Here is a 15,814-nt window from a genome sequence, read left to right as displayed (position 1 = left end):
ATACCCAAGACAAAGCGTGGAGGAGACAGCGTAACTATCAGCCCTTTGTAAACAGAGAGGCTTGTGAAGATGGAGTGATGGCCCTGAGATCGCACATGGGATTACACGGGGCAGAGCTAGTAACTGAACTCAGTCCTGCAGCGGAGCCTTTGACTGTGATCAGCACCATTACGGGGGCTCACGACTTGCCCTCTCATCTGATGGGTGTTCATCTCTAGAGCCCCGTATGGATACACAATTTTGCATCTGCATCTGTAGCTGCAAAAATGAGCCGTGGATATCCGCAGCCACCTGGGTGTAAAGCGGATAGCCGCAAATGGGCAAGGTTCGAGATGCAAAACGTGTATCTGCATCCGCAAAAATGAGCCGTGGGTATCAGCGTCCACATATGCGGAGGCGGATACCCCTGGATATAAAGCGGATATCCGTGGATTTACAGGGCTCCATGTATCCCACAGGGAACAGCTGTATTGCAGAATCCTTGGAGGTTCAATACGCTAAACATACCGTGGTGATTTCGTCTCTGTTTCCCATTTCTATCAAAATTGTGTGCACCAGTAAAGTAGCACAGAAAGGACCATACTTAAACAAGAATGACCATGTTTATGTGCCCATTACAGTTCTCCAACCACAAGCTGTAGGCTGATTTCCAGCTAATTATGAACTTGCACCTTTTTGACTCACTCGTATAATTTTGCTCACATTGCAACACGCATTAGTGATGATTTTAATAAAGCCAATAGGTGCAACATAGCTATCTAGGTAATGAATGTCTAGGTTCCCAAATATTAAGCGCTCAATATCGAGTTGTAATCTGCTATCACAAGGAGGCTGATAGAAACAAGAAGGCCTTAGTCTCTTACCATTTGCACTGTGCATGTGCAAATCAGGAATAATTTCTGCTGAAGTCGATGAAGTATGTTTAATGTAGAACCAGCGTGAGAACAGCCATGGGCCCGTTGTTCACGCAAGAGAAAGTCAGTTGTGTCAGGACAGCAAAGCCCAGCTCTGTTTTCTTTCCTTGCCGACGGTGGGAATACTGACCTCACACCGGTAGCACTGGACGTGGAAGTCCCGATCTAATGCCACAATGCGTATGGTCTCCTCTTGACCCGGGGTAGGCATAATGGGCTCCTTACACACCGAACAGCGCGGGGCAAATTTCCTTGAAAGCAAAGAAGGTTCCAGTTAGATCCCAAATGCCCAGCCACCTACTTCATATGTTCCACTAGACACTGAGAACCAGAAAGTGAACTGGAACACACACATATCCTCAAGCAGAGTGGCCTCCGTGGGAAGAGCACATTAAGGGATGCTCCTGAGATCCTAGAGAATGATGGGGAGGCCTCAGAATCCTAGAACACTAGAACTGGAAGGGACCTTGCGAGGTCATCCAATCCAGTCCCCTTCCCTCACCGCAGGATCAAGCACGGTCTAGACCATCCCTGACGGGCGTCTGATCAACCTGCTCTTCAATATCTCCAGGGATGGAATTCCACAACCCCCCTAGGCAATTTATTCCAGTGCTCAACCACTCAGAATTAGGAAGTTTTTCCTAGGGCATGTCTAAACTACATGGCTCCATTGACAGATTAGGTAAATTAGGGTTGTAGGCAAAGGGAAATGATGCGGTGATTTAAATAATCGCTGCTTCATTTAAATTAAAATGGCTGCCGCGCTGTGCTGATCAGCTGTTTGGCGGCACAGCACTGTAGTCTGGATGTTCCAAAGGCATTTGTCGACCTCCCTGTTATGCCTCATGGGATGAAGTTTACCGGGGAGGTCGACAAATGCCTTTGATGTCGACCGCGGAGCGTCCAGACTACAGCGCTGTGCTGCCAAACCGCTGATCGGCTCAGCGCGGCAGCCATTTTAATTTAAATGAAGCAGCGATTATTTAAATTGCCGCTTCATTTCCCTTTGCCGAGTAAACAAATCTACATGGCTCCATCGACGGAGCCATGTAGTCTAGACATGCCCCTAATGTCCAACCTCAACCACCCTTGCTGCAATTTAAGTCTGTTGCTTCTTGTTCTAGACCATCTTCTGCTTACCTTAATAACCGCTTGAACAATTTCCTTATGGCATCGCTCTCCGGGGTATCCCAGTGCCACAGCGAGCTAGTCTCATGTGCCGAATACAATGCCACTGAAATCAAGGGAACTCCTCCGATGAATGAAGTTAGCAGCATTTGCCCCACCCGTTTCTACTGAAAATACACTAGAACCGAGAGATGGACCAAGCAGGATGCAGCTAAGATCCTACTAGTGCAGGGCTGCTCTCCGTAATCTGATTTTCTTGGGTTTTATCCAGTCTTAAAACCCTCAAGCATCTGGCTCCCGTGACGCCCACGGGCTGTTCGTTTTCATTAGGCTCAAGCTGTGCACCGCAAAGAGAGCGATGAGCGCAGATCTAACTAGTGGCCTCTCTCTTGACGGCCTGATTTGCACCCACAATCTGGCAGGCCCAGGTGAAAAGACTCCGCGTTCTGCCCACAGTTCTTCACTGGGCAGGTGCAAAATCCCAGGTGCAAATGCTGCACTCCCCACACAATCTGTCCCTCAGAAGGGACGCTGTCGAATAGCTCAGAGGTGTAGAATTAGGGCTGCTGGGCAATGCTTAAGGTAAGTGTCAACGTGAGGAGACCAAAGGTGCTTCTCTTGTAACAGATCTAGGAAACAGTGACTCAGCCATAGCCTTTTACACCAACTAGGGACGTGAAAGGTTAACTGGCAGGCATCGCCCCCTAAGGGGCCCTCTAAGAACACTGTCAAGATCTGAGGAGAACATGTCCAGGTTTAGGAAACAGCAGTACCTCAGGTTCAAGCAAGAACAGAGCTGGATACCAAGCCACAGAACGAAGAGGAAGTATAAGTATATAAGAACTAGGGGTCACCAAATGAAATGAATAGGCAGCAGGTTTAAAACAAACAAAAGGAAGTTTTTCTTCACTCAGTGCACACTCAACCTGTGGAACTCCCTGCCAGAGGATGTGGTGAAGGCCAGGACTTTAACAGGGTTTAAAAAAGAGCTAGATACATTCACGGAGGTTAGGTCCATCAATGGCTATTAGCCAGGATGGGTAGGAATGGTGTCCCTCGCCTCTGTTTCTCTGGAAGTGGGTGTCAGGGGAGGGATCACGTGATTACCTGTCGATAGAGATGTAGCCGTGTTAGTCTGGTCTAGCTGAAACACAAAACAGGACTAGGTAGCACTTTAAAGACTAACAAGATAGTTTATCACCTAATAAACCATCTTGTTAGTCTTTCATGTGATTCCCTGTTGTGTTTCCTCCCTCTGGGGCACCTGGCGTTGGCCACTGGGGGCAGACAGGCCACTGGGCCGGATGGACCTTTGGTCTGACTCAGTGTGGCCGTTCTGATGTTAAGTAAGAAAAGAGGCCGAATGGTTCGTAACGATCAGAGACAGGAGGTCGCAGCAGCATTCTATATATTTGAGAGGCAGATAAGAACAAGCAGGTTGTGGTTAAGTGGTGGGGGTTGAGGCAGCTGCTTCACCCCCATGGGGTCCACTGCAGTCAGCGGGCTGCTCCAACCCCGCCGTGGAGAGGGGTGTTCTAGCCCGGCCGTGGTGGGTGGGTGGGGTGGGTGCTCCAGGAGTCCCCCTGCCTGCCCCACCTTTAATCAGTTAACAATCCTATTAAACGGGATTTTACATCCCTAGCACCAGCCACCCCTGGATTCACTCGATTAAAAAAAAAAATCTATCTGTAGTCGGAGTAAAAAAAAAAAAAAAAAGTAGTAGTAATTCCATTGGCAGCAGATGGAAGGCTTTTTGTGAGATGGCGGCTACCCAGCCATGAGTTAAACAACACCCTTGCTGATTGCGCCGAAAGGGAATTTAAATGGATCATGATATGACCGTAGCTGTAATCACAGTTAATAATGTGGTGTTTCAGGCACTTGCTTGTGCCATTCAGCTAAAATGCAATGCTTAAAATGCTCGAATGTTTCTCTATCTAGGTCAAGGCAAATAGGATGGGCCAATTTTTTTTCCGGAGAGATGCAGAAATGACTCTGACTGAATTCAACGGGAGCTGAGCGGTCTGTGTTTCTGAGGGGAGCATCTGTCTGATCCTGTTTTTCAGGTGGATTTCACATACTGCACTTGTTCCTCATCTTTCAGGTGAGGAAACGCAACAGCAGTTCCAAACAGCCAACAGAGCCGGATGGAAAGAGATTTTAGACTTTTTCACTAAAAAAAACCTGACTCCCTTCTCCCCAAAACAACTTTCAGCCCTTTTCTGAAACTGAAAAACCAACACAAGTTTTGTTTTTCTCTCTTTCCGACTGCATTTCCCTCTCTTTTTCAGTGGCAAACATAAGAACGGCCATATGGGGTCAGACCAAAGATTCATCTAGCCTAATCATAGAATCATAGAACTGGAAGAGACCTCAGAAGGTCATCAAGTCCAGGCCCCTGCTCTAGGCAGGACCTAGTATCCTGCTTTCTGACAGTGGCCAATGCCAGGTGCCCCAGAAGGAATGAACAGGTAATTATCAAGCGATCCATTCCCTGGTGTTAATTCCCAGCTTCTGGCAAACAGAGGCTAGGGACACCATCTCTGCCCACCCTGGCTAATAGTCACTGATGGACCTAACTTGCATGAAGTTATCTAGTTCCTTTATGAACTTTATGAAGTTATCTAGTTCCTTTATAATCTTGGCCTTTCCAACATCTTCTAGCAAGGAGTTCCACAGGTTGACTGTATGTTGTGTGAAGAAATATTTCCTTGTATATGTTTTAAATCTGCAACCTATTCATTTCATTTGGTGACCCTGCCCGCCCATGTCTTTTGTTATAAGGAAATGCTATTTACTCCGTCTGATCTACTTTCTCTCTAGTCATGATTTTGTAGATTTCATAAAGGAAAAAAGAATGAAACGAGTGAAAAAAATAAAACCTGAAAATATTCAGAAATGACAATTTTTCAGGAAAACATTTTGCAGGAATTTTTAAGAGCAGCTTTTTTTGCCACAATTTGCAAAAGAAGAGGTCTACAATACTTTTGAATGTTTGTGAATCTTCCCCCTCCAGATTTTGGGTCCAGTGTTTAGATTTACTGAGTGTATTTCTGCATCCGCAATCCCCTTCGATCTGTTCCTTCTTGCCTCCATATCTGTCAGCACATCCTGAATGCTTCTTCTCACTCACTTTCTACCCAAAGGTTATGCAGGTGCCATATTAGTATTTAAAAGGCAGGAACCGTGGAGAACAGGCCCACTTATGGGGGGAGGACATGTCCTAGGGCCCAGTGATATAAAGGGCCCAGAGTTCCCGGCCACCGCGGCTACTGCCCCAGTGGCCTCAGCCCCGCCCCTTCCACCTGAAGCTCCGCCCCTTCTGGGGGCCTGGCGATGCTGTGGGCCCCGCTGCTGGGAAAGGAATCCTGTACGTGCTACAGGGAGGTAAAATTAAACCGAGGCAAAATGGGCACGTTAGATCGATGTTCTTAATAATTAGACCAGCGGTCTCCAACCGTGTTAGCCACGAGGTCACTTTTTCAACTAAGTGCAACTTAAGACCAGGCTCTGGTCTTGGGCTAAGGGATTTTGAGTGTGAGGGGGGCTCTGAGCTGAGCCTGGGGCAGGGAATTGAGGTGCAGGGGGGATGGTTCAGGGTACAGGCTCGGTAAGGGAGTGTGGGTGCAGGGGGCTCAGGGCTAGGGCAGGGGCTTGGGATGTAGGAGGGGGTTCATGACTGAGGGAAGGGTTAGGAGCTGGCTCCAGCTGGACACTGCTTATCCCTGGCTCCTGGGTGGGGGTGCAGTGGGGCTAAGGCAGGGTCCCCCCCGCTCTGGCCCTGCACCACTCCCAAAAGCAGCCAGCAAACTCCCCCCATCCCAAGCCCTGTTGTGTCCCCCTCCCTTTTCTGTGGAGACAGAATACAGGGTGGAAGAGGGGACATCCTGACATCAATCCCCTCTCCTCTCCCTTCCCTTCCCAGCAAGCAGGAGGCTCGGGGGCAGGGGGGGGAGGGGGAAGGGGAACCCAAGGCAAAGGGCAGGAGATGAGCAGCAGTGGGAGGAGGGGCAGCTGAAGTGCTGGCACTTGGCAGCCTCTTGGCCAAACCACTCAGAATCACCTGTCAGAGGCTCCAAGATCTACTGGTTGGTGACCACTGAATGAGACACGAGGCCGTGGAGCGGAGGCCAAAGAGAAGCAATGGAAGTGTCCTTCCCTGTACCAACTAAACCTGGGTGCAAGCACCGTGGAACATACCTCAGAGCACACACTCTGCACTGATTGCAGACGGACTCAGTAGTCCGACTCGGTCTGCAAATCCCTGCATGTCCTCCCAGCCTTGTACCTATCCAGTTCAGATCCTAGTCCTATGCCATCTGCTGTCTCAGAGTGAAATTCACCCATGGGTTGAGGGGCAGTATGAGGCAGAGGCACCGTTTAACCCATCAAGGTACAGGTTGGACCTCTCTAATCCGGCACTCTCATCCGGCAACCTCTGTGGTCCGGCATGATTTCAGCGCGCTGGATGTCCACTTAGCATGGGTGTGGCCAACTTTCCAGCAGGCCCATAACATTTGTTTACAGCCTCCAGTCCTGGCTCTCAGTGTTCTGTGCTGTTATTTAGCTCTGATTTACGCCTCAATGTCTCCTAAGAGCCCAGCAAGCAATGGCCGTGTTGGTGATACTTCTAGACAACACTGACCTCCCGTGGTCGGGCGAGTTCTCTGGTTCGGCACCGGTTAGGTCCCGAGGGTGCTGGACTAGAGAGGTTCTGCCTGTTCTTAGTTCTTCCCAGAGGAAGTCAATCTCTCAGGTAGGGACAGAAGGGGCAGGACCATCTGGCATATAGTGACACATGCGGCGTAGGGAGCTTAAGTGGGACATAATGTAGTGCCCCTGCCTTGGCTTTCTGCCGCCCTCAGCACAAGGGTGAATTTCACCCTCTGGATGCTTTCTCTGGAGTCTTGCTGAGCCACACACAGGGAGAGCGAACACACAGCCGCCTCTGCAGCTGCCAAAGACGCAGTGTAGCTGAGCTTCAGGGAGCCTTTCATGCCGGAGTTTAGCATTTTCCCGCATGGCGGCTGCAATTCCTTTTGTCAGGCAAGTCTGCCGCGCGGCGCTCCCAGGTCCCCACGCTGATGTCACGAGCCTCTAATTAAGTCTGCCCCCTTAGAAATTAAACGATAAGTGCTTGAGATGGAAACCCACATTCGTCGGTACTGACTTCCTCTTTTAATTGAGGGGTGTACCGTGTCTGTCGCTCCCAAGCTAGGGAAACATTGGTGCTTTGATTAGTCTACGTACGTGCCTGTCTCCGATTAGCTGCAATATGGGGAGGGGGGAGACCGCAGCTACCTCCATTGCAGTGCACTTTAAATAGATATTTCATCAAGGATTATTATTAGGAATGTTTCCTTAGCTCCTTTAGGGCTCATTAACAGATGGAAACAAAGGAGGGGGAGGCAACTAACCCACTGTGCTCTGCAGGCCGCAGGCAAGGCACGCAGCACATCGGCGAAGTGCAGCAGGAAGTCGGGGTGGGAGGGGGTAAGGAAATCCCGGGGGGCCTGCACCCTACAGGCAGAACCCCGGGCGAGTGGCGCGCGCAAGGTGTGACGGGAGATCTGTGCACACGCAGACATCCCTTGCCGCGGATGCAGGACAAATCCACGTGGCCCCCGTTAGGACACAGCTAGTCAGGCCTGTCTGGAAAGGCCAATGTAAGCCCCAAGTCTCTGTCCCAGGCCTTGTTCTTTGGCACATTCCAAACCAGCCCAAAGCCTTCCTGCGAAAACCAGGCCCATTCCAGCAACGTAGGGCTATTCTCTATGGCAGGGGTGAGGAGCCCTTTTTGGGCCGGGGGCTGCTGACCTGCAGAAAAATCAGCTGGGGGCCACCCACGGAGGTGGCCCCCGACTGGGAAGGAGAAAGACACTTCCCACATTCCCCTCACACACCGGAGCCTTCGGGCGGGGGACAGGCACCATCGTGGGTTCCCCAAGGCTGGGGGGCAGCCCTGAGCCTCGGGGGCCGGATCCAGGCAAGCTGGGGGCCACACCCAGCCCCCGGGCCTTATATTCCCCACCCCTGATCTATGGCCTACAGATAAAGGGAAGGGCCTAGAAACTTAGGTGGACAGCTTTCTGTCTGGCCAGGGCCTACTCCGCATCCCTCAGTCGTTTCTCGGTCTGGTTCTTGGATCGTTTCCGTCTCCTGTATCATTCCCTTTTGCTGGATGCAGCCCCATTAAGGTGCTGGGATAGAACTGGTTAGATAAACATGTGCCAATGAGTTACGCTGGTCAGTTACAGTTCAGTACAATGACTGGTCAGGGCAGGGGTGAGGAACCTTAGGCCCGGAGGCCGGATGCGGCTCCTGCTTGCCTGGATCCGGCCCCCCGAGGTCCCAGCATTGGGGAGCTTGTGCTGGTGCTACAGTCCCCCTCCCCCACTGCCACACCCTACATCAACTAGCCTGGCCCCCCCAGGCTCTGGTGTGCGAGGGGAATATGGGGAGGGTCTATCTCCTCCTCACTTGAGGGCTAGGTTTGTTTTTGTTGGTCTTCTTACTTGTGTACGGCCCCCAAGCCCAAAAAGGGTGAGGGAATACCTGAAAATATGGCTATAGATCTTAGGGATAAAGGGGGAGGGAACGAGAAAACCAGGGGGAAAACCAAGGAAAAAAGGAAAGCAAACTGGAGTCATGCTGGCGGGAAGCTAACCCCCAAAACTTCACATTGTTTGCACCTCTGGACTTCCAGGGTTGCTGTTTTCTGTTGACGTGAGAAGGACCAGGCAGCTGGGGAGGCAAAGGGAAAAATCCTCCCACAACCGCCTCCCCATGCCAATTCAGCTGGCATGCTGGGGGTGCCTGCTGGCTCCCTGGCCTCCAGGGACTTCCAGGAAGATTATACAGCTGGGTAGGTCCCTCCCCCGTCAAGAGAGAAGCGATTTTTAGAAGCGAGGCAGAGAGGCCGCGCTCCAGGGCAGGAGACGCCGACAAGAGCAGGCCGGGCCGTACTTGTGGAAATCCTCGATGCAGTGAATGTTCCCGCCGGCGTCCACCGTGAAGGGGATGCCGTCCAGGCTGCGGTGGCACATCACACAGGTGAAGCAGTGCGGATGGTAGGCTTTCCCCGTGGCTCGCAGGATCCTCTCCATGATGGGCTTGGTGCAGACGCTGCACTGCTCCAGGGTGTTCTGTAAGCAAACACACACACACACACACACACATCAATGCCAGGGCAGAGATTCCCACAGGCTGGGATTGCAACTGCTCGGCCAGGAAATGCGAGGCCCTTTGGTTTTACCTGGTTGCTGCATGCACAGATCAGAGAGTTCTGGCCTGTTTATTTCCATCCACCTCTGTACTGATGATGCTTCCTAACTTTGTATCATCAGCAAATTCATTAGCACATTCCTACTTTTTGTGCGGGGGGCATTAAGAAAAACACTAAGGCTATGTCTAGACTGCAGGCTTCTTTCGAAAGAGGCTCTTTCGAAAGCATCTTTCGAAAGAGCCTCTTTCGAAAGATCGCGTCTAGACTGCAGGCGGATCTTTCGATAGAGGAAATCCGCTTTTTCGAAAGAGAGCACCCAGCGAGTCTGGATGCTCTCTTTCGAAGACGGCCTCTTTACATTGTAGAACGCCTTCTTTCGAAAGAGGAACTTTCGAAAGAAGGCGTTCTTCCTCGTGAAACGAGGTTTACCGCCATCGAAAGAAAAGCCGCGTTCTTTCGAAATAATTTCGAAAGACCGCGGCTTGAGTCTGGACGCAGGGGAAGTTTTTTCGGGAAAAGGCTACTTTTCCCAAAAAAAACCCTGAGTCTGGACACGGCCTAAGACTGGCCCCAGCTCAACCCGTGAACCTCATTAGTCATCTAGATAGTTCCCCTTTACACACAACCCGTTTGCCATCTCCCCTTTCGTCAGTTCCACCCACAATTTTGTATAGGTTGAACCTCTCTAGTCCGGCACTCTCTGGTCCAGCAACCTCTGTAGTCCGGCATGATTTCAGTTAGCCAGAGGTCCACTTAGCATGGGTACGGCTGAGTTTCCTGTGGTCCCATAAAGTTTGTTTACAGCCCCCAGTCCTGGTTCTCAGTGTTCTGTGCTGTGATTTAGCTCTGATTTACCCCTCATTGTCTTCTAAGAGCCCAGTAAGCAGTGGAAGTGTTGGTCATACTGCTAGACAATATTGACCTCCGGTGGTCCGGAAAAATCTCTGGTTCAGCACCAGTTTGGTCCCGAGTGTGCTGGACTCGAGTGGTTCAAACTGTACTAATTTGTCTAATTTGGCTTCTGCCCCCAGCCATTCAAGATCCCATGGCTCTCAATAATCGTTTTCATGGCGGTGTGTTGCCATCTTGGTTTGAGGAGCTTATGTATTGAACTAGCCCAATTGTTGGTGCACTGAAGCTAGAAAACACTTTTCATTTCAAGGCAGCTCTGTGAAAAGATTCACTCCTCCCTTTCCTCCCTCCAGGCATGCTCTGTACACACCGATAGAAATCGGCTTCTAAGGACTGTCTGTGTCCTGTGTGCTAACCCTCCCCGGGACAGCTCGTGTGACGATAGCCTGCCAATGAACCTCGCCTTTGGAAATCAAACACCTGCAATACGCATGCCACCTGGAGAGACACATTCCATGCAGACAGATGCAAAGGCTGCCTCCGTGGAGAAGCTCAGATGGTTTATTTCTTTGGAGCGCAGGACAGAATCCCACCTGCTAGCCTCACTGGAAATGTTTGGCGTTCTCAAACAAGAGCCATATGTTCAAACCCCGGCTGGAGAAGTTCGGAAGCAGGGAGGTCTGTGATCTTTGGGATTAACAGAAAAGGGGAAAAAAAATCCAGCAGAAAGGGAGCAATTAAACTCCACAGATCTGTATTTTCATGTTGACCGTCGCCACAGGGAACCTGCACGCTTCCTCCTGCATTCCTTGTGTCCCCACTGAAAACTCGGCCAGCTACAAGACTGGACGGTGATTGCTTGTCTTAGCCAAGAATGTCAGCGGGCAAGCCCCTTCTCCTGACGCATCCTGCACAACATGAATCACCACAGAGCCCAGAGGGGTAAATCCTATACTGCAACATAGGCCTTGGGGCCTTATCTCCCAGACGGCAACTGACGGGAAAGACACACGGAGCTCCAGCAGCTCGCTTACCTTAGAATGGGCAGAGAACCACTGGATTGTTTTTGAGACTCGGTACGATACGCCCTAGATTTCAACCCATTGTAAGAACGACCTATTTGGGCTGGAAAAAGGACTCAGTCACCGCTGCGGGCTGGTTCCTGGCCAGATTTTGCATCATATCCTGGCTAACTGTAATAACCGAGGTGGAAATTCCTGGGCTTTTTATTTATTGGCTATCACCATCATCCTACCAGTGGCTGATGTACCTGAGAGAACAGGGGACAGTCATTTTGCATGATTTTCTCTTTGCAGAAGCACCCAAGCAGAGTCACCAGGCCTGCCTTAAACAGAGCATGGTACTGCAGTGTTTGCTCCGTCCCTCGTACCTACCACGGGGAATTCTACAAGCCTGCCCAGTTCCAAGGAACGTTATGCAGTTTTCTAAGGACTTTTCCTCCGCAATTGCCTCAGAGTTGGGCGTGGCTGCTATGTGCATCGCCGACACATAAACCGGTCATTGCTGGTTTTCTTCTTGCCTCATTCCAAATGCTTCCCATTCCATGTGCGTTATTTAAAAAAAAAAGCTGTTTCTGGAACACCACAGGAGATGTGGGCTCAGACCTTTGGTTTAGAAGAATTCCCCACAGAAATCCACTCAAAAGGAGTAAAATGAAGCAATGAACTGGGGCTGGAGAGAGGAAATAAATTCCTTGCTATCAGGCTAGTCGATTGTGTGCGCTCTAGCTCTCCGGGGATATGTCGGGAGGGCCTGGTGCGCTAGCACGGGCTACCCAATGCTGAGGAGGGAGCCTTGAGTCTAAGAGGCCGGATCCAGGCAAGCTGGGGCTACAACTGGCCCTCGGGTCTTAGGTTCCCCACCCCTGATCCAAAACCTCAATATTACAAGGACTTTTGCACGTAGCTGATATTTCTACAGAGAACTCTCTAGAGGCAGCAGCCCGGGCAGGCATGCCATAGGTCACAGCTAACTCTTCTTTATGGATCGGACGGCCATGAAGGACCCTGGTGTTAGTCTAACCTGACTTTCTGGAGAACACAGGCCACTGAGCTCAGGGGAATATTGGCTGGGAACCCCATGCCAGTAAATAACAAGCTTCTGGCATTGGATGGTGCTTCCCTTGTCCACGGGCTATCTGCTCAACCTCGGCTCTGCCATAGCGCCACCATCGCTGGATGCTACCGCATCTTAGACAAGCGTTTTAATTTCCCTCCTAATCCCTTCGACACTTGAAAATGAATCCTAGGGAATTTACTCTTCTTCTTCTTCTTCCATGTCTATACCAGTCAGAAACACAAAGTAGTTCATTTCAGAGTCCAACTTAACGTCCCTTTCTGGGAATCGGGTTCCGTAAGGGGATTTCCCTGTCAGATCTTTGGTTGAACATTCCCCTACAAGGCATTTCCTGAAAGATGCAAGAATGAGTGCCAGTCTCATTCACATCCATGCCAACAATCGCTGACTTGCTACAAACCCAGATTTGGCCTACAGATCTAACCGGGGTTTTTTTTTGGCTCTGTAATCTGGTTACCTTGCATGCCCAAACCATGCCCCAAAGGCCAGTGAGTGCTCTAGTGGTATTTTTGCGTCTATCAGCGATGTATGTTTGGTTTTACAATGCTGCTCTCTTTCGCAGTTTGTTGCTCTAACACCTCAGAAGCCAACCAAGCTGAAGAACATGCTAGAACACTGTTCTGGGGCTAAAACAGCTTTCCTACTGTGGACTTTGGGTGGAAGATGATTTATCTGAGTACACCGTATGTCCGAGTACACCGTATGTCCGAGTACACCGTATGTCCAACTACACCGTATGTCCAACTACACCATATGTCCAAGTACACCGTATGTCCGAGTACACCATATGTTCCAACTTTCTGACTGTGGGAAAAGCCTAACTGATTTGTCATATTGGCTCAGGTCAAATCAGGAGACAGACATTAAGGTATTGGGTTCCTTGCACTTTAGTACCAGGGTCAGTATAAAGTGTGGGTGCTTTGATTTCTACTTCTTCTTTTTTTAAATCCTCCCTCTTTGTTTAACTATAAATTAATTGAAACTCCAAACCAAAAAATTGTTGTGAACCAAAGTGGAAACTTTTTTTTTGGTTAGATACTGTCAAGAGAGACAACAAATTGTGAAACGTTTTTCTCAACTTCAATTGGCAATTCATTGCAACCAGACCTCTCCGGCAAACTTTTTTAGTTTCCACAAGGCTGCTCCTCTCCAAACCCGCCCCCGCCCCCACACACATCTCCAACATTCAGTTGAAACATTTCCAAGTGAATTTGGAAGGCCATTCCACACACAATCAGCAGTGAGGAGATGGCCAGCCTCATTTTTTGAGAAGTAATGTTAGTTCGAACCAAGGGGTTTGGTTTGAACTAACGCATCCCGGTGCACACTTTCACTTTCGAAACAGCTGTTGATCGGAGTAACATGCCGGCAAGATCATGCTAATGAAGTGTGGGATATTTAAATCCCCGCTTCACTGACTATTTCGAATGCTTACATTTGCATCTCTAGTTCAAACTAGGGTGAAAGTGTAGACATACCCTGTGTGTGCATCTGAGCCTTTAGAGTGTGAACCCTTTTTCACTAAGGGTGCATCTACACAGCACCCTTAACTCAAAATTAGCTATGCAAATTGTGTAGCTTATTTTGAGGTAATTTCGAAATAGCTTATTGCAAATTTTGTCACTGTTTACACAGCACCAAATTTTGAAATAAAGCGCCATTCCGACAAGTCCCTTAACCCTCACGGAACGAGGATTACAGGGACGCTAGAATAGCGCGCCTGTTACTTAGAAATATATTTCAAAATAGCGGGCATGTTTAAAGATGCAGAATTGCTAGTATCCCAAAATAGCGACCCTGTGTAGATGTAGCCTAAAAGATGGATGCATTCTTTGAATTGAAGCTCTTTTCCTCCCTCCTCCCTGAGTGCTAGACCAGTGCTGGGCATGGGGAAGTTGCACACCAGAGACATGTGGACTGGTCCTGGCTGAGACACCAACATTTAACCCAGGTCTATTTTCAGCCTTCTATTGCACAAGCTGTGTCGGTCAGAGGTGTGCCAGTGTGTGATCCCTGACGGAGGTAGCTGTGCTGGCAGAAGTCTCTAGTGTAGTCACAGCTTTTCCAGCAACACGGTGCTTTTCCTGGTACGACTCTGTAATGGGGGAGTACTCACCTCCCGTGAGTGCCCCCAGTCTGGTTGAGTCGTATGCCTGCGTTGTCTCTTTAAAAGCCTTTTTGGCTACTCAGCCTTCCAGGTGAATCACAGCCTAGTGTGAGTCACTCAAAACCCCTTCCGGGCACATGTTTTACCAGGGCCCATCTTGGTGCCCCCTATATGGTCTCAGTCTTTTCTCCCCTCAGATGCAGAGTGGTGTCTCCAAGGCTTCCCCTCCTGGAGCTAGGGTCCTCACCCTTACCTCAGGGCTCTGTTACAGTTCATCATATAATCCATGCTAGCTCCCAACACAGAGCTCTCCATGGTGCTGCTGCTTCCTTAGCCAGCCAGTCACCCGTGGTCTTCTCTCCTTGCAGGCTCCAGCGACACTGATTGCATCTCTAACTTGCAGCTCCCTTTGTAGGCCTTCTTGGCCCCTGATTGGTTGGCTCATCCGCTGCCACTCTTGCCTGCTTGGAGGACCTCTCTATGGTGTTTCTGGGACAAGGTATGGCAGGACCACCCTGTCACATGCTCATTTGCTCGAGGGGAGTGAGGCTGGAATAAACTGTAGCCACAAAAAGGCAGTTTTCCTGGTAAACTTTGTTCCTTCACTACCAGCGTTTTGCTGGTCTAATAAGCGGTCTGCCCCGAAGGTTACTATTCCCAGAGGTTTTAAACTTTCCTTTGGTCTGGGGTTTATTCTCACTTGCAGAGAAAAGACAACAAATGAGGCTGACATGCTTTCTCTCTGCAGGAACTGGATTTTCTTGTCAGGATTAACGCAGTTGGGCTTTGTATCCATGGAACCGAAAGAGCTGCAGGCTTGCCCCCATGGCTGCCCCTTCACTGCTCAAGACATCAATTTGTCTTGTGCCACAGGGTCGGGTGACTGGTAGCAGCTCCGCTTTTCTCCCTTTCCTGTGAGGATTCGTGGCAGGAAATTCTACAGCGGCGCTTCTGTAATTTATAGCCTGTGGTCCTAGCAAATGTGACAAGAGGGGGAATTAAACTAGAGAGGATGCACACCAAGGCTGAGGTCGGAATGAAAAAGTAGAGCGGGTTGAGGGAAGAGCTATTAAAACAGAGGGGTTGCTAATAAGCAATTTTAGAGGGAGTCTGGACAGTGTGTAGGGTTCCTTCCACTGAGGGATGGCCACACACCACCCTCCAGACACGGACGATGAGGGACCAACTGCTGTAGCCTCTGTCATGGGTGCCACAGGTGCTGAAGGATGGGGGAGGGGAGTGCATGCTGGGGGCTGGATTGGAGGAGATGCATGGGATCAAAGCGTAAATTTCAACATTGCACTGCTGTCAAGGAAACAAAAACTCCTTAGAATCATAGAACCATCGAGCTGGAAGAGACCTCAGGAGTCATCGAGTTCAGCCCCCTGCCCAAGGCAGGACCAATCCCAACTACATCAACCCAGCCAGGGCTTTGTCAAGCTCCTTGGAGAACAAGCTTCTGAAGTGATTGCCAGAGATGCCCCCAGGGGA

General features: G+C 50.0%; 1 protein-coding gene across 7 annotated transcripts in view; it reads right to left on the bottom strand.

The window, feature by feature from the left end:
• The window catches only part of LPP (LIM domain containing preferred translocation partner in lipoma), a 555,915-nt gene that overhangs the window by 15,465 nt on the left and 524,636 nt on the right, over positions 1–15,814 (bottom strand). For all 7 annotated transcript variants that reach the window (XM_075938239.1, XM_075938236.1, XM_075938238.1 and 4 more), the window contains 2 exons: positions 9,009–9,187; positions 1,045–1,165 (listed from right to left, as the gene is read on the bottom strand). In XM_075938239.1, the coding sequence (XP_075794354.1) occupies positions 1,045–1,165; positions 9,009–9,187 (300 nt within the window). The remainder of the gene's footprint in view (positions 1–1,044; positions 1,166–9,008; positions 9,188–15,814) is intronic.

Source organism: Pelodiscus sinensis, chromosome 10 (genome assembly GCF_049634645.1).
Source record: "Pelodiscus sinensis isolate JC-2024 chromosome 10, ASM4963464v1, whole genome shotgun sequence".
NCBI lineage: Eukaryota > Metazoa > Chordata > Testudines > Trionychidae > Pelodiscus > Pelodiscus sinensis.
The sequence above is the reverse complement of the archived record's forward strand: the minus strand, read 5'-3'. Positions and strand labels throughout refer to the sequence as shown.